Raw genomic sequence first — 23,100 nt, forward strand, 5'->3', positions numbered from 1 at the left:
TGGTTTGGTTTGGTTTTGGTTTTTGGAGACAGGGTTTCTCTGTATAGCCTTGGCTGTCCTGGACTCGCTTTGTAGACCAGGCTGGCCTCAAACTCACAGTGATCCACCTGTCTCTGCCTCCCGAGTGCTGGGATTAAAGGCATGTGCCACCACGCCTGGCCCAACTTGTATGCAATCTGGAGTTAGATATGGCAGGAGGGGTGCCAGGCTCTTGTAGCACAGTGGGGTTAGAGCCCAGTTTTAGAAGCTGAGTTCTGGCCAGCAGCTGCTACCTAGGGAAGCTGGGTAGGGGTTGGGGGGTCTGAGTTCAGGAGTCCTAGTGGTTCCTAGCTCCCGAGCTGAGAGCCCAACCCTTCCTGATCATGGTGGAAGAAGCCAGCCTACCAGGTGTGCACCTTCCTCAGGGCACCCCGGGCAGGTGGGGTACAGAGGCCAAGGCAACTTCATGGTCTCTTCCTTCGCACTCCCATGCCAAGGGTGGCCAAGCAGGCAGGTAGGCAAGTCTGGGCGGGCATTGATTCAGCGTGGAGGAATGATCAGGCTCTCCCAGCTATGCCCTGCCCCTGCCTGCCCCCACCTCGCCCTCATCCTCAGGCGCTGCTGGCCTGCTGCCCATGCCAGCAAAGCTCCTTCAGCTTTGGCTTGCTGGAGCGCATGCCCACCTGCTGGTGGCCCTGTGCCCTGCACCTCCACCTCCCTCCTATATGACATCATGGCCCAAAGCTGATCTTGGGCCTGAGGCTACAGTGAACTGGACTACCTCTTAGAACATGGTAGGTCTTTAGAATGCAGAGGTGGGGGCAGGGGATATGATGGATCTTCCTCAGGAGATGAGACACCCCTAAAAATGAGAAAAAGCCTCTGAGTCCTAGGGACAAAAAGGGCAAAGCTCTTCCTGCAGTGTAGGTTGGAGGGTCTCAATGACCAAGGGCCAGAAAAAGCTGGTATCCAGGCTGCCCAGGCCTGGCCTACTTGGCTGGGATTGGGGACTAAGGCAAGTGTCAAGAGGCTGGACTTGTGGCAACTATGGCAGTGCTTTGGCCAAGGCCCAGAGCCTTTCTCTGCCTGGCATACTGACTAGCATTCTTGCCCCTGGCCACTTTTACCTAGGGTGGGCTCGGTATTGGCTGCTGCCAGGTGAAGACAAAGTACACAAAGGTCAGAGCCACCCCTCAAGTGACCTGGATTCCACAGTTATCTCCTCCAAACCAATCTCAGCAGGAAGATGGGGCATGCCCCAGAGCCCCGCAGCACCTCGGCCCCAACTGATGCCACAGCTGAGTCCAGTCTCATCCCAGACCTCATTACCAGGATCCCCTGTGAGTGGTTGGCACTCCAAGACTGGTGTGGGCACGGTCCAGCCTGGTAGGGACCCAGATTGTCTAGAGAAGCATTTCAGCATACTGTGCCCCTGATCCAGGGCCCCGCTGGGCACTCTTTATTGTCATTCTTGCTGCTGGAGTCCTCCTGGTCTCCTGTCTGATCTGTGTCGTCTGCTGCTATTGCCGCCGCCACCGCCATCGCCACAGGAAGCAACCCAAAGACAAAGAAGTTGTGGGTCTGGGCAGTGCTCAAAGCAACATCACTACTCACATGGTGAGGAGCAGAAACCCTGATCTTCCTGTGCCCAGTCCTATACTGGCTTGGTTCACTCCAGGGAGGGAAATGCAAGGTCCAGGCTGTGAAGCTTAGGGTAGCCCTGGAAAGCCATCTTGGCAGAGGAAGGAGATGAACAAAGGTGCTTAGGGGAGGATGCATTCAAGAAGCAGGCAGATGCTGGTCTATGGGCCATTGAAAGCTCTAGTAGTTGCAGTAGTACCACCATACATGCCATGTTGAAGGCAGATCTGGCTGGGCTCAATGAGCTAAGCCGTTTTGTAGACTGGCCTGCAGGTGGTGGTTTGACCTGTATTATGAGCCCAGGCCTCTGGTTGGGGATTGGTCTCAACATTACTTGTCTGATCCCTCACCATGCACCCCAGGTTCAACCAGATGTGGACTGCCTAGAGCTCTGCTCTGGGGGGACCCAACAGTGGGGGAGACTGCTGCTTTCACTGGAGTATGACTTTGGAAGCCAAGAGGTGAGGCCCGTTCAGCAGATTCTGAGGCTCCAAGGTTGATGGAGGGTGTGATGGATGAAGTGCCAGGTAGAGGGGAACATGAGAAGAGGACTCCCCAGGCTGATCCAAGCCACTGGCCCCCAGATTAGGGTGGGCCTGAGGCAGGCTGAAAACCTGAAGACTGAGGGCACGGCAGACCCCTATGCCTGCATCAGTATTTCCACCCAGACTGGGAGAAGACATGAGACAAAGGTGCACCGTGGGACGCTCTGTCCCATATTTGAAGAGACATGCTGTTTCCTGGTAAGTCGAGCCTGGGTAGATAGAATGTGTCAGAGCCAGAGCAGCAGGACCCAACTCATAGGCTTGCCCGCAGCTCCCACTCGCAGAGCTGCCCAGGACCACTCTGAAGGTACAGCTGTTGGACTTCAAGCGGTTCTCAGAACATGAGCCACTGGGGGAGCTCCAACTACCACTGGACACTGTGGACCCTCAGCATGTCCTGGAGAGCTGGTACCAGCTGGGCCCTCCGGGTACCACTGAGGTGAGCCTGGCCTGTAGGATCCCATGTAAGGGTGGGGGGAGGCCAAGGTCTGAGTGCTGTACCTGCTGAACCCAAATCCCCAAGGGCAATGATGCCCCTTCCAGCTGCAGCCCTGTCTTATTGCCCACCCATAGCCTGAGCAGATGGGGGAGCTGTGCTTCTCACTGCGCTACGTGCCCAGCTCAGGCCGCCTGACTGTGGTTGTGCTGGAGGCTCGGGGCCTGAGCCCAGGGATTGGAGGTGAGAGCCATACTGAGTTGGACAGAGAGCTGGACCCTGGTGCTCACCCTTCCCATGGGCTGGCTCGGGACCCATGTCTTGAACTATCTTGCCCATGCAGAGCCCTACGTGAAGGTCCAACTCATGTTAAACCAGAGGAAGTGGAAAAAAAGGAAAACATCCTCCAAGAAGGGTACAACTACCCCCTACTTCAACGAGGCTTTCATCTTCCAGGTTCCCTTTAGCCAGCTCCAGGTGGGAAGCTGGGAGGAAGGTCAGGGTGGTCTGGGACAGTGTGGCGGGCCAATCTGACAACATTTCTATCCCACCCTCCCAATATCTGCAGAGTGTGGACCTGGTGCTGGCTGTCTGGGCCCGTGGCCTACAGCTCCGGACTGAGCCTGTGGGCAAGGTATTGCTGGGTCCCCGGGCTTCAGGCCAACCCCTACAGCACTGGGCAGACATGTTGGCCCATGCCCGGCGGCCCATCGCCCAGTGGCACCACCTGCAATCCCCCAGGGAAGTGGACCGTGCTCTGTCTCTACAGTCTCGCCTTCCTCTGCCTACGCCTCGCTCCTGAAAGAACCCCAGTCTCAGTTTTCCCAGATGGAACTGTGGGCAGGCTCTTCAGGTCTCTGTAATAAATGCCTTCTCTTTCTCATTTATGTGTCTTGATGGACTCCTGTGAGGAGGGCCCAAGATACAAGGTGGGCTGCACTTTGGCACTACCCTCCTCTCAAGGACGGAGTAGGGTGCTCTGAACAGATTTGCCTGTCCTGAGCCTCAAGGCCTGATTCCTAGATCTTCCTCTGAAAAATGGACACCATCTTCTCTGCCAGCCAGGGTTGGCAGAGGAACAGGAGGCTAGAGGTGACCCTGTGGAGACAAAGAGGGCACGTGGGTAGGTACAGCATGGGGAAGAGACCCTAACACCACGAGGGATGGCAGTATAAAGTGTCCTCTGCACTAACAGCAGGGGGCAGCAGATGCCTTTGGAAGCTGCTCTGGGGCCTTTGGGGGCTTGCAGCCCTGGCCTGCGATATACCTCTTAATCCCAGCACATCTGGCGGGCTTTAGCAGTTCCAACCCTCCTCTGCTCCTCAGGGGCCCCAGAGCAGCAGGGTTGGGGCTAAGCCATGATCTGGGTGTCTCTGGGTGGGGTTCAGGAGCGGGAAAGGGGTGAGAGCCTGGCCTAAGTAAGTCAGGGAATGCAGGGCCTGCCTAGGCAATCAAGGGCCCTGAGCCCCCACAGGTCAGAGAGAGGTTCCTTGGGGCGGTAGCACCACTCTCCAGGGTTGAAGGACATGTTCCAAGTTGCCTGTGCAGAGGCACTCATGGGCAGGGTGTGTGGCAGGCTGGGAGAGGCCCAGCTGCTGGTCCAGGGGCCCATTTGCTTCTCTTCCTGGGCAGAAAGGCAAGTTCACTACAAGAGGTGGACACCACTCTCCTGAGCCTCGACTACCATGCAGTACCCAGGAGACTGTTTTTGTTTTAGTTTGGGCGGTGAGGCGGGGAGGGGTGCATCCCATTTTGCAGGAAGACTGAAGAAGTGAACAGTCAGCCCAGGAGCCCAAGCAAGGCATGAGCACCCAGAAGTCAGTAAGTAGCCAGGTGGGTGCTAAGCTACAAAACTACACCATATGACAATGGCTCCAGTTCAGCCCACTTGTGGTGAGGTCAGGTTTCCCTTGGAGGAAGAGAAGACTTCAGTGGATGCTTGAGCTGGGTACCTTGGAGACAGACCCACATGCTGTCCTGAGGGCTCTTGCAGGAACAAGAGTGACATCTTGAACTGGTCACTGAGACATAAATAGAGCAAACCAACACCCCCACCCCACCCCAAGACTTCTTGGACAGGCCAGCGCCTGGGCTGGCTAGCCAGGCGGCTGGGCAGGTGGGGAGGTTCTCCTCCTCTCTGTGCCCCCATTGGTCTGAGGAGACTCCATGCCCTTTCTGAGCAGGGGCCCGGCTCAGGGAAAGCCATTTATACCCCTCCCCCTGGCCCACCAGGCCAGCTCACTGCTGACGGCCTGACCTCGCTCCCAGCCCTGCTGCACAGATTCTAGGTGAGGCCTGGCCCATCTTCTTGAGGCTGGAGAACAGGGCATTACTCAGGCTAGCTCACAGGAAGACTTCCCTGGGCAGGGGCTTGGGGTCTGGAATCAGCTGGCAACAGCTTTCTTTGGGGTCTCCCACATTTCTGAGATTGAGAAGCAACAGCAGGTGCTGCTAAGGTGGGGCAGGGGTCTTCACCAGGCCTCTGGAAGTAGGCTTCGACTCTGGGGACAAACAAGCAGGAAAATGTTCAGGGGGACCTGAGTCGCCAGGCCGCATAGAAGAGCACTTTCTTTCTTGTAATTTACTCCTCCAGCTAAAGGAGCAAGAGTTAAAAATAAACAGGCTCACTTTGGCAGCCACCTGTGCTGGCCAGCCCCACCCCTCCCTCAGGGACAGCTGCAGCTCCTCAGTCCCCCCCCCCCCCAGGACATTTTGGGAACACTTTCTCCTCTTACTTCTCACTCTCAGGGTTTGGGGGGGGGCGGTAGTGGTGCCCTCCAAATCCTTGCCCTCTGAGAAGGTCAGAGTTGTGGGCAGAACAGAAATGGGCTAGTGAACACAGGTCTCCATACCTAGCTTCATGCAAGAAGGACACTGACATCTTCACCTCTCTTCCCACAGGCTCAGAGCTCCAGACCTCAGGATGGGGGAGTAAGTGACACCCAGTGTGAACCCTACTGCAGTCCCCTCACAAGGGCTCCAGTGTCATATCACCCTGCCCTTTGTGTCTACCACCCACCCCCTTCAACCCCACTGAGCCCAGGTTTTAGGGCTACTCCCATGAGCTTTCTAACTTCTCTTTTCTCTCCCACCCCCACCTCCCTCTTCCTCCTGGGACAGTGAGGAGGTGAGTATCACTTTAGACTATAATGGTTCCCTGAGGCTAGGTCAGAAGACAGTCCTGTCAAGGACTCTAGGTGCCCCACCCTCTGAACTACCTCAGAGAGAGAAAGAGAGGAAGTGCCTGCCTGGTGCTTTATGAGGCGAGGCAAAACAAAGGAATCACTTCTCCTTTTTGATTTGTTTACCACTGACTCCCTGCCCCCAAGCCTCCCTTGCCAACAGCGTCTGAGGCCTGGATATACCCCCTCCTCACCCCCAAATTCCATTACCCTCCACATCCTTATGCACCACCTAAGCAAAGTGTTGGGACCTCAACAGGCATGTGTCTTTGAAGCAGGCCCTGGAATAGGAGGAAAAAAAATCATAGCCCTGGGCAGTGGCCTGTGGCCTTCTTGGGAGCCCCAAATCAGATGGCTCTGAGGAGGCCAGAGCCCTAAATTTAGTCTGACTCTGACTCCTGTATCCTGTCCTACAGAAGCGCAACAGGGCCATCACGGCCCGGAGACAGCACCTGAAGGTACGGATGGGCTGCTGCAGAGGGCTGGGGGGGGCGGGGGCACGACATATAGGTGGGGTCAGAGTTCACTGCAGACCCTCACTCCCACTATTCTGTTCTGTTTCTCAGAGTGTGATGCTCCAGATTGCGGCCACAGAGCTGGAGAAAGAGGAAAGCCGCCGTGAATCTGAGAAGGAGAACTACCTGTCAGAACACTGTCCACCTCTGCACATCCCAGGCTCCATGTCTGAAGTGCAGGTAGTCCCTTCCTGCCACATACCACCCAAGACCCTGCCGCTGCTGTTCTTCAGCAGGCCAAGCCTAGTGGATCAGGACTGGGAGGGGACAGTGGTCTTCAGGTGCCAGGGTGGCCTCCCACCCATTGCTTGCCCACCCAGGAACTCTGCAAACAACTGCATGCCAAGATTGATGTGGCCGAGGAGGAGAAATATGACATGGAGGTGAAGGTGCAGAAGAGCAGCAAGGAGGTGAGAGGGAGGAGCCTGTAGTGAAGGGGCGGGACATATAGCATGGGGGGTGGAGTCAGTGGCTTAAAGGGTCATGGATGGGGATGGTGGGGGGGGTGGGGGGCAGGGGGTGCAGTTTTGTGAAGGTGGAGCCAGGTGACATGGGGTGAAGCCAAGAGATATAGGGCCAGCTGGTATGTGATGATATGGGTGATGTGAAAGTAAGGACCAAGATACAGGGCTAGGTCAGTGGCATGGAGGCTGTCATGCCCCTAAACCTCCTGTTCCTTCCTCCCAGCTGGAAGACATGAACCAGAAACTATTTGACCTGAGGGGCAAGTTCAAGAGGCCTCCACTTCGGAGGGTGCGTATGTCAGCTGATGCCATGCTGAAGGCGCTGCTGGGCTCTAAACACAAGGTGTGCATGGACCTGAGGGCCAACCTGAAGCAAGTCAAGAAAGAGGACACTGAGAAGGTAGGCCAGGACCCAGGGGCCAGGCAAGCAGGGAGAGTCCAATCACAGTTCCTTTCATAAGAGAGTCACCTGAGGCCCAGGGTTGTCTGGGGGAAGACTGGGCTGAATCTGAGGTGTCTCTGGTCCTACCCTCAGGAGCGGGATCTGCGTGACGTGGGTGACTGGAGGAAGAATATTGAGGAGAAGTCTGGCATGGAGGGCCGGAAGAAGATGTTTGAATCTGAGTCCTAACTGCCCACTGCCCCCAATCCCACCCCACCACTGGGGGAGCACTCACCAGCCAGGCTGGGAGTACTTGGCCTCGCTCCAATAAAGGATTCGCATCCCTACTACCACTGGTGTGCTCTAGTTCTGTCTCTGCCCTCTCTGGAGCCCATCAGCACGACCAGCATAGGGGACCCTGGGCTGCACTCTGTAACTGATGGGTGTGGTCAATGTCTGGACTTGTCTAACATGACAGGGCACAAAGAAAGAAGACCATGAGACTCCTACATATCTGAACGGAAGTTTCTAGGACCCGCCTTTACCCCCTTGGTACAGTCATTCACTCAGAATGGCTGTGCTAGGCACACCCCTGGGACAGGCTTAGACTCCATTCCTTTAGCACTGCCCCTCCATAGGGCCCTATCTGAGGCCAGAAGGCAGGAGCCATCCTGAGAGGCTGACCCCTGGGTCCATTCCCAGACTTAGCCTACATCAACCTTGCCTCCCACTATACACTTTACTTAATGCCTGCTTGGACAATGAGGGCTGAGGGCAAAGATGATCCTACACAGTTTGCTTGGATCTTCTTTACCACCTCCCAAGGTCAAGAGTACAATCACCCTGAGGAGTAGAGCCTGGGATGATTCAGCACTTGACTTCACAGCTGGGCCACAGGCTCCAGGCCATCCCACAGAAGTGACCATGGCTATTCTGAGTCACTAGCTCCCCACTTCCTCTAGAGGCTTGTGCTCAGCTGGTGAGACCTGAGTCCCTGTCCCTGAATATTGTTGTAGCAGGCCCAGTCTGGCCCTACCTTGGCCCAGAAGGGAACTTGTCTTGTATCTGTTAAGTCCCAGGTCCTGGTCCAGCTAGGACAATATCCCCAACAGATATGATAAGGGTCATTTTGGCCAGGCTGTGTCCCCACCCTTGCTTTTTTGTGAGATGCTGTGAGGGTCCTAGGTCTTCAGTGGGGAGCCCAGAAGTGGTTGCTCCCATGCTGGAGCTGTGAAGGACCCTGAAAGGTGCTCACTGATGCTCAGAACGCACATCATTGAGGATGGCTCCCTGGCTCTCCCTCCAGCATCAGGCTTCTTGGATCCACCATGTTCCTTTCACTAGCTCTCAAAGTCCATTCCAGGCAGAGCCTCAGCCCTGGATTTTCTCCCCAATGTCCAGAGTGACTACCAGAGCAGCAGGCCAGATCCGTGGGGACAGTTCTGCCTCAGCATGGGGCTTGAAGGGCAAGTGAGAGGCAGGTAGGCTCAGACACATAGCAGCATGACTAGGCCAGGGATTCCAAGACACTGCAGGGGAAGCTGTGCAGAGTGGTTGGTGTTGCAAGGAAATGGGTACCACAGGAACCTGTGCTTAAGGGATACAGGTGTTCCACACTCAGGTTTGCCCAGGGCAGAGATGAGCAGCTGTGTGGACTGTGACTTTAAGTGACAGGCTGGCTTGGGCATGATGTTCTGGAGGTAAATAGTGAGCCTGAGTCTCTCCTACATTTGTGCTTACCAGGGACAACGTGACTGCATCCAGCACACCAGGCCTCTGAGGTCTGTGGAGATGGGAAGTAAGGCCACTGTGGGCCCAGCTCTGGGCAATTAAGGCTCAATGCCACGGGGACACACGAGATGGGTGTAATAGCTACTTCTCTCTGTGTTGTGACAAAACACCTGATGACACAACTTAAGGGAAGAAGAACGGGTTTATTTAGACTCACAGTTTGAGGGACCAGTTCGTCATAGTGGGAAGGGATGGTGGCTGATATTTGGCTGGTCACATGGTATCTGCAGCCAGAAAGAAGCAAGTGGTAAACGCTGGTGTTCGGTTAATTTACTCCTTTTTATTCTTTCTGCCTTGGCAAGTAGGACAATGCTACCTAAGGTTATGGAAAGTCTTCCCACCTCAGTGACTCCTCTAGAAACTCTCTCTCAGGTGTGCCAAAGTATTAGCTACTTTACTGCTGCTGTGATAAAATGGCATGACCAAAAACAACTTGCAGAAGAAAGTTTATTTTGGCTGGTGGTTGCAGAGGGTGACAGTCCATCATGGTGGGGAAACATGGCAGCAAGCAGCTGGCACGGTGGCCAGAGCAGGATGAGAGCTCCCTTCTCAATCACAAGCATGAAGAAGAGGTAACACACTAGACGTGGTGCTAGGCTATTAATCTCAAAGCGCATGGCCAGTGAGACACTTCCTGTTGTTCAAATAGAGGCAGCCTTTCCCATCGAATCTGTCACATGCACTTAGATGTGTCTCCTAGGTAATTCAGGACCCCGTCAAATTGACAATCAATATTAACCATCGCAGCAAAGAAATGTTTTTTTGTTTTTGTTTTTGTTTTTTAAGCAAGGAAATGTCAAATAGAAAATTCCAGATTTTGGTTATCTGCACGGGGGAGACAAGATGAGGGCCAGAGGGCACATAGCAGGAGGTGTATGGGAGTAGAACTCTTCACAGATATGAGCTTGGGAGATATAAGTCTTGGGTGGGATGGCAGATTTATGGACACGTCTACATTTTTCAGTGAAATAATGAAATACGAGACACCTCTACAAATCAAACCTAACCGACTGACCCAAGGGCCTTGTGCAGAGCCCAGCCTCTGTGCTGAATGCTGTCTATGACCCCATGGAGTGACCCCAGCTGCCTCAGCTGACAGGTCATACATCCACAAAGCAGGCAACAAGACTGAGTAGAACAGTGTATGGCTGTCCTTGACAGCTCTGTATTCTGAAGAGAACTCAGTAGGTGGAGAGTCCTTGTAAGGAGGTAAGGTGGGGTGTGGGATATGGGAGCCAGCAGCATCTCCTGAGAGGAGGAAGCTAACAGAGATATTGAATAAAACTAGGGACCACAACTTAGCAGCCAGGCCGGGCATGGTGGCACATGCCTTTAATTGCAGCACTGGGGAGGCAGAGACAGAAGAATCTCTGTGATTTCGAGGCCGGCCTGGCCTACAAAGTGAGCTCCAGGACAGCCAGGGTTGCCACACTCAGGAAACCCTGTCTTGAAACCCAACAAAGCAGAACTTGGTAGCCAAGGAATCGAGGTGGGTTCTGAGTCGCTTGCCAGGGTTCGAGAGCAGGGAAGAAGCTGGCTGTCTGGAGGAGCTCTCCAGATGATGACTGGATGTGGGATCTGGGCTGAGATGCTAATCAGAGTCTCTTTAGACATAAGAAGGGCGGATGGTCTAGAGCTAGTGACAGGAGGGAAGGAAGCAGGAAAGACAAGGGATGAGAAGTGTCTACAGGAATGCAGTGCGGTCAGAAGTTGAGGAACCCTTGTCATGCCACGCAATGTGCACTGAACAGTGACCAAAGAAGTAGCATGGGCTTTTACTTTTAAAACTGGCTATTGAAGACCAAGGAAATAGGGCTAAGGTGGGTAGGTGTAAGAATACTCAAGAGGGGGTGGGGCGTGTAAGCATGGCCCAGGTACAAACAAAGGTGGGCAGGTGGAGCGGTAGCCGGTGTGAGTGTGGGCAGGTGCCAGGCTGTAGGTCTGATTTGCAGGCAATTTCTTGGGACATCCCAGGAGTAAGCACCAAGGACTGGACTCTAAAAAGATTCCCTTCTGCAGGCTGGGTGTGGTGGCACTGGCCTGTAATCCCAGCACTCGGGAGGCAGAGGCAGGCAGATCTCTGTGAGTTTGAAGCCAGCCTGATCTACAAAGCAAGTCCAGGACAGCCAAGGCTACACACAAAGAAACCCTGTCTTGAAAAGAAAAAAAGTTTCCCTTCTGTGAGCAGCAGAGATGTACAGAATGAATATCTAATCAGCTAGAAGATCAAGTGGCCAAAACAAAATAAAAAATAAAATAAAACAAAGAAATAGTGTGTGGCGGGGGGCCCAGTCACAGGACACACACTGGTGGAGTGAGTAAAGATTGGCTACTCTGATAGCTGTCCTGTGGCTAGCGGGAAGACTGCTTTCTTACTAGGAAGGTGGCTAGAAAGTTGTGAGATTTCTAGGATTAAGGGAGGGAGGAGAGGAAGGAGGCTGACAGAAAAAGCTGTAAACCGGCTACTAGGGCCATTAGTTCTGAGTCCGTGCAGCCCTGGCAGCATAGGCTCGACCACCATCCTCAAACAGATGACAGTGAAAAGCAGAGTGGCGAGCCATTCGGTGCGGCCACACTGGGAAGAAGGACAGAGAGGTCAAGTGACTCCCAAGTCTGTCTTCAGGGTCTAGACGTGAGGCTCTGGCTTAAGCAGAGGGCAGGAGGGGTGCATCACTAAGCAGTCCTGGTCAAGGTGTGGTCCTGCCTGTCACTGACCCATCACTGTCTCAGCTCCAGTGTCTCCTGCGAGGTGGTCTGACAAGTTCTCAGAACACTGTGAGGTGTTTAGGAGACAAGCTCCCCCTGGCTGCCCCAGACTTCAGAATTCCCTCCCCAACACAAGACTCCTGGGGCAATTCCAGTGCCTTGAGGTCAGCCCATCTTTCTTTTCTTTCTTTCTTTCTTTCTTTCTTTCTTTCTTTCTTTCTTTCTTTCTGAGACAGGTACAAACAAAGGTGGGCAGGTGGAGGGGTAGTCCTCCTCTATGTAGCCCTGGCAGGCCTGGAACTCACTCTGTAGACCAGGCTGGCCTCAGACTCAGCGATCCACCTGCCTCTGCCTCCCAAGGGTTGGGATTAAAGGCGTGCGTCACTGCTGCCCAGATCACTCTGTCTTTTCAATAGTCTGATGGCTGAAGGGAGAAGCACATCTGTCTCTTTGGAATTTCTTCACCCACCAAGACAAGGAGATGGTGGAGGTGAAGAGCACTGGTGTTTCCTCAAGTCATTCTGATTGATTCTGGACACTTCTGCAAGCTTGAGAAAATTTTCTGAAAAGTTAAACTTAAGTGCATCAACAGTAACATTCTTTGTGGGTACAGGTGGGGTGTGTGTGTGTGATGACAGTGCCTCTATCACTCACCACCTTATTTTGGGGCACAGAGTCTCTTATGGAACCTGTAGCTCACAGGATTCACGTAGACTGGCTGGCCAGAGAGCCCAGGGATCCTCCTGTCTCAGCATTCCCCAGTGTCGCCATACCCGGCTTTCAACACATGTGCCAGGGAACCAACTTGGGTCCTCAGGCTTGCAAAGCAGGCACTTTACCAACCGAGCCATCCCCCAGACCCAACAATAAAATTCTCAAACAGAAACAAGTAAAACAAAAGGCTGGTATAAGGCATGACAAGCTGGACTTCAAGATTGAGCTGTGGGCAGCAGGGAGCTGAGAGGGCCTCATTTGACTGTGAATATGACGTGACCAGCAGTCTTAAGCTCCTGCCACTGTAGTTTCCCCAGCACAGTGGACTGTAGATTGGGACCATAGGCTAAGGTACTCCTTCTCTGCTAGTTACCTTTGCCAGAGCGCTTGGTCACAGTGATGGAAGTGACGCTGTAACACCTGCCCTCTGTTAAGTGTTCAGCTTCTCCTCAACCCCAGCTTGGTACATGGCTCCCTCCTGGCCTTGTTCCTGTCATACCTACCTCTCAATCTCCTGCCCTTATCCCAGTCTCTGTCCTGGCTCATAGCCTTCCCCAAATGGATACTTAGCCCTGTCGCTGCCTAGCCCAAGAGAGACAATTTCTCTTACTGGGCCTCCTCATCCTGGGACTCACACTCAAGGTCAGCCTGAGCATCTCCACCCCTTGGAATTCTGTTCTTTCCTTAATCCCTTTGGGTGTGTCATTCGCTATTCCAGATATATCTGCTCAAGCAACTCAAAAGATGGTGGGAGTTGAAGGAAACTGGGCAGGGTCCAGCTCAAGCCCCACTGTGGCATCCTCTACCTCCCTCTAGCCCCCCAGGTCTCTCTTCTCACATCAGAAAATTTGCTGCCCACCTTTAACCAGAGGCCTGTGTAAATAACATAAGGAGGGCTGGGTGGTGGTGGCACACGCCTTTAATCCCAGCACTTGGGAGGCAGAGGCAGGCAAATCGATGTGAGTTCGAGGCCAGCCTGGTCTATAAAGCCAGTCCAGGACAGTCAAGACTACACAGAGAGACCCTGTCTCGAAAAACCAAAAAATAAAAAAGGGCATGAGGAGGTCTCTTCTCATCTTGGGGGAATAGTTGTCCTATACCCACAATGGAGGTGCCACATGCAGCTCAGGTGATTCTCCTGTCCCCAGAACCCCCAGGAATTCTTTCTTCCTTGCCTGATCACTCTGCTGCTCCAAGTAAGAAAAGTGCATGCCAGACTCCTTGTCCCCAAGCAGCTGAGTGCCTCAGTCCATCTCCGCCTTGGCACCTGTTGTCAATCCCCTGGGAGACCCATTGTGTCCTTTTCCTTCCACATCTGTCCCCAAGGTGGCTGAAACTGACCCCTATACCCACACTTGCCCTCAGCTCTCATCTTACTGACCTCCTGGCCTGGGCCCTCTGAGAGGTCTCCCCAGTGTCTCTCCTCTCCTGATGCCTCTCACTTGGGCCATGCTGCCCCTGTCCCCTTGCAGACTTTCTCTCATCCCTGGTCCTCTCTTCATTAATTGGGACAGAGCCCAGTTGTCTTTTTAGCTCATCCACAGCTGCCTTGGGATGTGAGAGCCACACCAGCTCCTGTGCAGAAAGTATGCATTGCTGCTCAGCCTTACCCTCCATGGCAAGAGCCAGCAACACTCATGCCCCCAAGGAATGATTATACAGGAAGGAGCTCTGGTAGAGATCCCACTGTGTCCTGCCCACGAACGTCTCAGCCCACAGCAGACATGTCCCAAGTTCTCCTCCTGTCCCAAGTGCATTGCCAGTATCCTGTCTTCCTTTCTCAGGCCCCGTGTCTAATGATCAAGGCTCTAGAAGCAATGTCTACGGGCTCCCTTTGTTCTAGGCATGCATGTTGCCATGCTCAGTAAGTAAGCCCCAAAATCTCATTGATTCCACAGGGTGAACTTTGATGAAACTGAACCTTAGTTTGTCATTGGAACTTTATGAGGAGGGGATACACATTGCTTAATAACCCCTCAGGGAGAAAATTGTCAAAACAGATAGTAAATTCACATTAATGATATTATGTCTAATGGTATTAAGAAAGAAAACCAGGAGCTGGGGAGATGGCTCAGAGGTTAAGAGCACTGTCTGCTCTTCCAGAGGTCCTGAGTTCAATTCCCAGCAACCACATGGTGGCCCACAACCATCTAGAATGAGATTTGGTGCCCTCTTCTGACATGCAGGGGACCACTGTAATTTAAAAAACAAACAAACAAATAAATAAATCTTTAAGAAAGAAAGAAAGAAAGAAAGAAAGAAAGAAAGAAAGAAAGAAAAGAAAACTAGGCAGCCAGGCATGGTGGTGGCATATGCCTTTAATCACAGCACTTGGGAAGCAGAGGCAGTCGAATATCTATGAGTTCGAGGCTAGCCTGGTCTACAAAGAGAGTTCTGGGACAGAGAAACAAAAATTAAAAAAAATAAATAAAAATAAAAACAAAGAAAGAAAATCAGTCAAAACAAAACAAAACTGTTTGAAGGATGTAAACATGGAAATTGTTTTAGTAAAGAGGAATATATATATATATATATATATATATATATATATATATATATATATATATATATATGTATGTATAAAGATTAAAATGGCTATGTGTTTCCAGAATAGAAAAGAGTAGAAAGCTTATGTAAATTATGAAGGTCTGAGCAAGACGCTTAAGATACATAAGGGAGGAGACTCTGAGATCATGTATATGGTATTAAAGTTTCTAAAGTCAAAGATCAATAATTATAAAGACTGGATAAAATAGATTTCTTGGCAAGCTTTAATTAGCAATGTCTGGCTTTTAAAATACTATACAGCAGTTAAAAGTACAGGGCTGGCATAACCGATCTTCGGCATATTCACTAACCATGCTTGGAGACTATACTAATGAGGCCGAGGGACTAACAGGAAGAACATTTTCTCCTTTGTCCTCCAAGATCACAGAGGTCCCAGGGGACTGTGGGCCACCTCAAAGTGTTCTGCCAGTGTGGACAGTCACCCATTCTCTTGTTCGGGGTTCTAACCAGCATCCAGCCTCCAAAGGAGTCAACACACAGGAGAGATTTCCTCAGTGCTTCTGAAGGAAGCCAGTCAGGACAAGCAAGGCCTTTGTTTTACAGAGATGCACGAATGATAAACAAAGACTCGCAGGGTCAGAGGCTCCTCTCGAGCTCATGTGAACCCCAGGACTGGATCCTCATTTGGCCTTGAGAGTACAGAAACAGAACTAAATTTTGACCTCCTGCATGGTCTTAAACAACCCAAAAGAAAGTGTATCCAAAGACCAAGAGGATTGGTAACCACTTAATGGATCACACATGCTAGAAATTAAACATAAACACACAGGCGATGTTATTCAGACAACTATATCTCACTAATATTCACTTCTTGATAAAAAGATTGTGCAGACATAAGAGCTCAGACTTTGGCTCACTGTAGTACCTGCTCATAGCCATTAAACGATGGCTCAATATCTCTTCTTTCCCTATCTAGAAGCCATGTGGGAAGAACATCATGCTAACGTAGCTGATGCAGCAGCTATCAAAGGGCATGGAAACAGATTGTGCATTCACCACTCTGGAAAGCAACCTTAGAGGCCAAAGAGCAAGGAGCCCCAAAAGTGGGGGTGCTTGCGAGATTCTAATGGACTTTTATCTGGACATTTTAAACTTCGTTCTTTCTTTCCTTCCTTCCTCCTTTTTTTTTTTTTTTTTTTTTTTTTTTTTTGTTTGTTTGTTTGTTTTTTTGTTTTTTTTGGTCGGTTTGGTTTGGTTTTTTTGAGTCAGTGCTTCTTTGTATAGCCTTGACTGTCCTAGACTCACTTTGTAGACCAGGCTGGCCTTGAATTCACAGCAATCTGCCTGCTTCTGCCTCCCAAGTGCTGGGATTAAAGGCATGTGCCACCATGCCTGGCTTAAACTCCTTTCTAGACACCAGTTAAGGGCCAACCTTTCTTCCTACATCTAACAGTTGGGGTCTTTTAGATAGACCGTCTCGAGGGGTACCCCAAAACTGCCATACCTGATGTCTCAAATTCAGCTGTGTCTGGTCTAAAAGAAACCAGGGCAAATGGCTAACTGTGGTGCTTATTAGCTTATTAAGGCACATGTTGGCTTCCAGGCTCTCTTAGCATTGGAAGTACCCACTTACAGAGGCCATGCTGGCGTCTTGGCTCCTCTCAGCTCTTCTTGGGCCACTTCTGCCCTTCTCCAGCTCATGGGCTTCCCTTCCCCCAGCTGCTTTTTCCTGTATAACGCTGTCACTTTTGGCCATGCATTCTTTTTCTCCCCTTCTTCAGCCCCCTCCCTCTTGGCCTTCTCTCCTGTTTGTTCTCTCTTTCTCTTTTCTTTCCTTTCTTGCTCTCCCCCTCTCTCCTCTCTTTCTCTCTCTCTGTCTCTCTCCCTTCTCTCTCTCTCTCTCTCTCTCTCTCTCTCTCTCTCTCTCTCTCTCTGTCTCCCTCTGTCTCTCTCCCTGTCTCTGTCTCTGTCTCTGTCTCTCCTCTCTCTCTCTCCTCTCATGGCCCGGTTCAGTCATCTCTCCCTGCTCTGGACTCCTCCAGATGTCACTGGCTGTACTCTCCTCTATACCTACAATAAAAACCTTCTCCTTAGCCATACCTTGGAGCAGCCATGTCCTCACTTTATATATCTGGTGCCAAAACCCTGAACCTTCGTTTCTTTTGGACCTGACACTCTGGAGGATGCCATCCCAGTCCTGAACCCAACCCCACAACGGCAGTTAGGGTTGCCTCCTCAGGGGACGGAAGGGTAAGAACAGAAGGTGGAAACTGACTTAGGCAGCTTAGGGTAAAAAGAGCCCAAAGAAAAGTAACCAATTTCTTTCTTGACTAAAAGCTAGTAATGTCCTTAGGACTCTTGGCAGCTTCATCTTTGCCAGGAGCCAAAGATACCAAAAGTGTTTTCAGATCTCTGATCTTGTTCCCAAGTGCTTCTAGAGTCTTCAGAGGGGCAGAATAATAAAGTAGCAACGGCAGTCTGTTGAGAGAAAACCCCTCTTGTCAAAAGACTAGGCTTTCTGGGAGGCAGGTCAGTCTCCTGGCCAGGAACCATCCCTAGGAGAGTGGATTCACCTGGAACCATGCTAGTGAAACAGGCAGAAGAGTTAATCTTTGTAAGGATCTAACTATCTCTTATTGGGTCAACTATTACTAGACAGGCATACCGTCCCAGTTTCAGTGCCTTAGTTTAAGATATGGCAGAACAGAATGGTCAAAAATAAGGAGGGGGTCTATAAGCAATAAGAAGTGTGAGTCTTTTCTATCAAATACTATTAAATATTCAAATGTTTTTACCTCCCCCTACCTTGTAAGGCTTATGCAAATTGTTTAATTTCCTCACTCAGTAAAACCGTTGTTTACACAAAGGCTCCATGCTGCATTCTGAGAATTTGATGGCCTGGAGCAGTGACCCTTTTCCCCTTCCTCCTTCATTCCCTGTGTGCCAATTCTTTTCAGACTAGCCAACTAAATTAAGACCGAGGGCCCCTATGAGAGCGGAAAGACACAGTCATCACCTGAGTCAGAACAAAACCAGGCACACTTCCTGTTCTCTCTGCTCCATCTTTGAGTGGACCTTCTTGATGAGGAGTACATTTTACCTTGGCCCGACATTTCACTTGGAATGCTGGTCTCTATGTGACCTCGGATGTATTTCCAACTAGTCCCAGCCCCTCTTTTCTTTAAATCCCACAAAAAGACGTCCTAGGCTATATAGCCTGGGGACTCTTACCCTCAAGTCACCCACAAACCTCAGCCCTCCAAGCTTGCCTTACTTTCTGTTCCCTTACTGGTGAATGGAGCCCACATGGGCTCACCATCCAGGACCCAGTGGGTGTCACACTGTGGCTGCAGCTCCTTATTCAAGTGAGGCCATCCGCTCTCCATAATGCCCCTCTTTTAGCTCCTCACTCTGCCCACACCCCTGCCCTCCTAGGGGCCACTTCTACTTCCGTGGTTCTGTCTTCTGCTGGGGACAAACCAGAAATGGACTTTGCCCACGTCTCGTTCCTGCAGCACCCTTCGGGAGCTATTTCCAGCTCTAAGGGCTCCAGGTGATCTACCCTGACTGGTTCACAGCCGTTCTCCTCAGCCATGCCTGCTCACCCTGGCTTCCCAGGCAGAGCAGGATACGTCCCAGCATGTAGCTCAAAGCCTGCCTTGCTTTATCAGTCTTTTGACCCTAGACACTATTTTAGATGTAGAGACAGGGGCTTGCCCTGATCCTATATTGCCCTTGGAGTTTGAGGAGTCAATGACTCCATGGTAACAAATAATGTGGGTGATCTGCGGTGATGTTCAGGGGGAAGGACTGTGTCTGACCAAGGGCTTTTGTCACCAGGGAGCTCAGACAGCATTCACTCTGACACACACACACAGGCACGCACGCACGCACGCGCACACACACACACACACACACACACACACACACACGCACACACGCACACACCATAGAAAGCCAATGGCCAGCACTTCTTACCAGGAGCACTCTGTCTCAGCACACTTGCTGGAGCACTCTGTCTCAGCACACTTGCTGGCCTAGATAGAGTAAAGATTATGGCAGAGAATGGAGCCCTGAATGGGATGGAGAGGGCTGTAGCGTGGGATGGCCCTGAAATGTGAGAGGATTAGAACCCAGGGCTCAAGGAGTGCTGGGGCCAATGGGAGCCTAGCTGCTCTTTTTTTTTTTTTTTTTTTTGTGGGGGGGACCTGCATGAGGACACCAGGAGCCCTGGTTTTAATGTCATCTGGGAAGCAGAAGGGGGGACAAATAGTCTGTTGAGAATGGGGAGTGGAGCACGTGCACTAGGCTCTAAGGCACCATATAGGGCCATCTAGGCCCAGAGTATCATCATGGAGTAACCCCCACAGGTCCTGGAAGATAGGAAGGCTTCCTGTCCTGTAGGCCTGGGAGGGGCTGGGCCTGTTTGACAGGCACACAGGAAGTCAAGCATTGAGTGTTCTGTAGGTGGGGATTAAACCATTATCCTTATACATAGCTGTGACCAAGTACCTGAAAGAAACAATGGAATGAATGGTACTTGGTTTTAGGGACATTTCAGTTCATCACAGCAGGGAGGACAGGGTACAGGGGCTCCTTCCTGGACAGTGAGAACACGTGGTAGAGAGCCCTCACATGGAGATTGTCATGTGCACACTATATAAGAAACAAACTTCTTACCTTTAAGCAGTGTCAGAATGTATTAAACAACAAGACACTTACAAGGTTTCATGGTTTCAACAACAGCCACTTGCCAGATAGTCCCACCTGCCTCGTAACCTGACTGAAACAAATGCGGGTTCGTGTTCTCCAATCTTAGTTGCTAACATTAGCTCTCATATAACACCCCACAGAGCACACAATAAATGCATCGATATCTATATTCACATATGCAGTTTACAAGTCCCAGGCTCCAGCAGAATCCAAGGGGATTCAGAAGTAGGCGGAGAGGGAACCTGTACTGATGAGATAAAAACCAAACCAGTCCTGGAAGGGGCAGATGCTGCAGTCTAGGTATGAGAGTGAAGGTGGAGTCAGGTAAAAGATCCAAAGGGGTCTGGAGCAGGGAACTGGGGGCTCAGGTCCATCTGGATAAAAGGTAGGCTGGCAGGCAGTCAATAATGGCATATTGACAGCAACAGACCAAGCTGAAGCTCCTGAGACAGGGGGATTCCTCTGCTTGTCAGATGCCAGGTACAGATGTCAAGGTGATAGGTCAGTGGGGGCCATACCATCACAGTGTTAAGTGTCCATCAGTTTGTGGGGTCCAGGGGATGGAGCTACAGTATTTCCTTGGTGTGGAGTGTCTGGTAAGTTCTTGGGCCTGGTTTCCCTGATCTGACTTTAGTAACACTCACATACCCTTAAGCTCCATCTCATCCTCCATGTACTTGCAGTGTGGCTCCTTTTCTCTGCCCAGGAATAAGTCACTTATCAGTCTGTACTGAGTACAGAGTGCCTGACAGATGGTGCAGTCTCTGAGTCCACCCTGGGGGTGCAATGTTTCTTCTCCATCAAAATGGAGTCAGAGCAAAGCTGCATGTGAAATGGCATCTCCCAGAGCAGTGCACAGCGTTGAAAACCACTGTTTTATACAGTGTGGAGTCACGTAGAGCAGGCCACAACATGACCTAAACAGAGGCTTGACTAGAAAGTGGAGAAAACAACCCAGACACAACAGTAAGGGGACCTGGAAAGTTCTGTCCTTACTGACCTACTTCTGCCAGAGTCTGGCCCCACCTTCCAAAGGCTTCCTAATGTGTGCACGCAGCCTGCATAAACATCCTTTAAAGTTAGCACCCCACGAGCTCGGGGAATAGCTTGGAAGTAGATCACTTTGCCTAGCTTGTGCAAGGCTCTGGGTTTTAGTCCAACAATACACACACACACACACACACACACACACACACACACACACACACACACACACACACACGTCACAAGCTAAGGACCTAGCATTCAAAACATGAGCCTGTGAGAGACACTTCAGACCTAAACCTTTAGAACAATGGACACATTTCTCTCATTCTGCCTAGCAGGCACTAATGGGGCTAAATGGGAGGGAATCTCCCTAGCTTACTAATCTCTCTCTCTCTGCTTGGTGAGTGAGGGTGTGTGTGTGTGTGTGTGTGTGTGTGTGTGTGTGTGTGTGTGTGTGTGTGCGTTTTTGCCCAGATTTCCTCTTTTTGTAAGGACACCAATCACACTGGAGCAGGCTTTTCCCCTCAATGACCTCATCCTAACTGGTTTACATCTGCAACAAGGCAATTTCCATATAAGGTCACATTCTGAGGTCTTGGGTTTAGGACTTCAACATATGCATCTTAGAGTATGCAATTCAATCCTTAATGGGAGGGCTCAGCCTCTGCATCAGTCTGGGAAGATGGAGACAGGCCAGGCAGGCAGGGGCACCCTCTTTAATGGCTGGGGTCTGAATGAAACTTAGATAAGGTAAAAATCTCCCACTTCAGATCAAACTAAGCTGAGGCAGCTCACATAGATCCAGGTGTCCCAGGCGTCTTGGTGTACTTTCTTCTCCTACAGGGTATCCCTGAAGCAGAGCGAATTATAAACAACAAAGATTTACTTTGCTCTCAGCTCTGGAGGCTAGACATACAAGAGCATGGGACTGACGTGTGTGTGTGTGTGTGTGTGTGTGTGTGTGCGCGTGTGCGCGGGCGTGCCTGTGCGTGCGCGTGTTGGTAGGGCCTTAATTTCCCTTTGGAAGACGTTGGGGGCTGCTGGATCAGAGGCCTGAATATTAAAGTCAGCTCAGCCAATGACCTCTACCTGCCTGTCCTCCAGCCTTAAGGACCAGCAGGCCAGAGGAAGGTCATTGGGAGTAGCTGCTGGATTCCACAGATAAGGTGGCTGGCTGGAGGAGCCCTGCAGCAGACACAGGAACCAGCGGAAATTCTTAAAGAGGTGTCAGGACAAAAGTGCCATAGCTCTGTCACCTGCTGTATGCGCTCCCAGCCACTCACCAACAGAGCACTTGGGAGGGTCCAAAGGAAGCAAAGTACAAAAAGGGAGAGGAGACAGAAGTTCTGCCCCACCTTGCTGAGCACTGCTCACCTAGGTCTTCTGGCGCACCCTCCCCCCGCCACCCCTTGCCACCACCACCACCACCCCCACCACCCCCACCCCCCCCCCCCGCCATCCCCCTACCCTGCCCTCAGGTCTGTGAAACAGTGAGCCAGGTTTGGTTCACCACTGACTCACATGGGTGAGAAGACTGATCTGCCTCTGAGTGTCACCCTATGGGTTCCACCAAGTTTCCCAACACCCTCAGGCCCTCTCTTGACTGTTCCTTTCCACCTGCAAGACCTCATAGTCAGATTTCTGAGGCCACCCACTGGCCAGTGTTGGGCAAGAGGGCACTGGCTCCATTTTTTTTTTTTTTTCTCTCTCTATCTCTTGGGCCAGTGGACCTCAAGGAGAGAGTCTCTACCATGCTGTGGCTGTCCCAACTTGGCTCACTGACACTTTAGCCCAAGTCCTGTGATTTTGGAATCTGGTCCTTGTACCCTCCATCACTCCTTGATGACCCAGAGTCCTGTTGGTTCGCTCTCAAAAGCCTCTGGTTCTGCTACTGTCTTGGTTCTCAAGAGAACCCGTGACCCAGCTCATCATAGCTGGGAACATCCACAAACTCTCATATTGGTTCCAAGCACCCAGAGCACAGAAACAGGATTGGAGAGAACTGAGCTGGCAGAGCAAGGAGACACGGGCGTCCAGAAGCTAGGAATGGGGACAGCCTGAGACAAGCTCTAGACCTACAGACTATGGAGCCCCAGACATGGGTGGAGAGCAAAGGCTAGTTAAGAGTGCCCACGAACTGGTTCCACCATGTCCTATGAGCACACTTGGAAGCACAGAGGATGTCCACGCAAAGCAGTTGAAAGCAGTCCACAGACACTGTAGGGGGCTGTGGATTCTGGACACCGTGGAAGAACTAGCTACTCTCAGGGCTTCTGATGGGAGCTCAGGAGATACACAGGGTGTCCCAGCTACACAGGTCAGAGCTGTGAGGAGCATTCTTACCCATCTCTGCCCTCCACCTTTTTCTGTCCCCCTAGGCTGCTGCAGCTTGCTCAACACTTCCTGATGAGTGGTTTGGGCTTCACTTTTTCTTCTTCTCTTGCAGCAACATAGTAAAAAAAAAAAAAAAAAAAAAAAAAACCCAACCCCAAGTCCTGATAGGTCCCAAACCTCAACCTGCTGCCGGAAGGAGGAAG

At 51.4% G+C, this 23,100-nt stretch overlaps 2 protein-coding genes across 2 annotated transcripts; both read left to right on the top strand.

Moving 5' to 3' along the window:
• Positions 1–1,180: 1,180 nt before the first annotated feature.
• On the top strand, positions 1,181–3,478 carry Syt8 (synaptotagmin 8; the record flags this gene model as incomplete). Its single annotated transcript, XM_051145115.1, has 8 exons — positions 1,181–1,319; positions 1,421–1,596; positions 1,983–2,081; positions 2,205–2,363; positions 2,437–2,604; positions 2,739–2,844; positions 2,945–3,078; positions 3,170–3,478. Coding segments are annotated over 8 exons (1,215 nt in total), but the record flags the coding sequence as incomplete, so codon positions are not given.
• A 2,528-nt stretch (positions 3,479–6,006) lies between these two features.
• On the top strand, positions 6,007–7,494 carry Tnni2 (troponin I2, fast skeletal type). The gene is made up of 6 exons (XM_051145117.1): positions 6,007–6,042; positions 6,200–6,241; positions 6,350–6,478; positions 6,619–6,708; positions 6,986–7,162; positions 7,298–7,494. The coding sequence occupies exons 1-6, from the start codon at positions 6,007–6,009 to the stop codon at positions 7,391–7,393; spliced, it is 570 nt and encodes a 189-aa protein (XP_051001074.1). The 3' UTR covers positions 7,394–7,494.
• The last annotated feature ends 15,606 nt before the right edge of the window (positions 7,495–23,100 follow it).

Source organism: Acomys russatus, chromosome 5 (genome assembly GCF_903995435.1).
Source record: "Acomys russatus chromosome 5, mAcoRus1.1, whole genome shotgun sequence".
Lineage (NCBI taxonomy): Eukaryota > Metazoa > Chordata > Mammalia > Rodentia > Muridae > Acomys > Acomys russatus.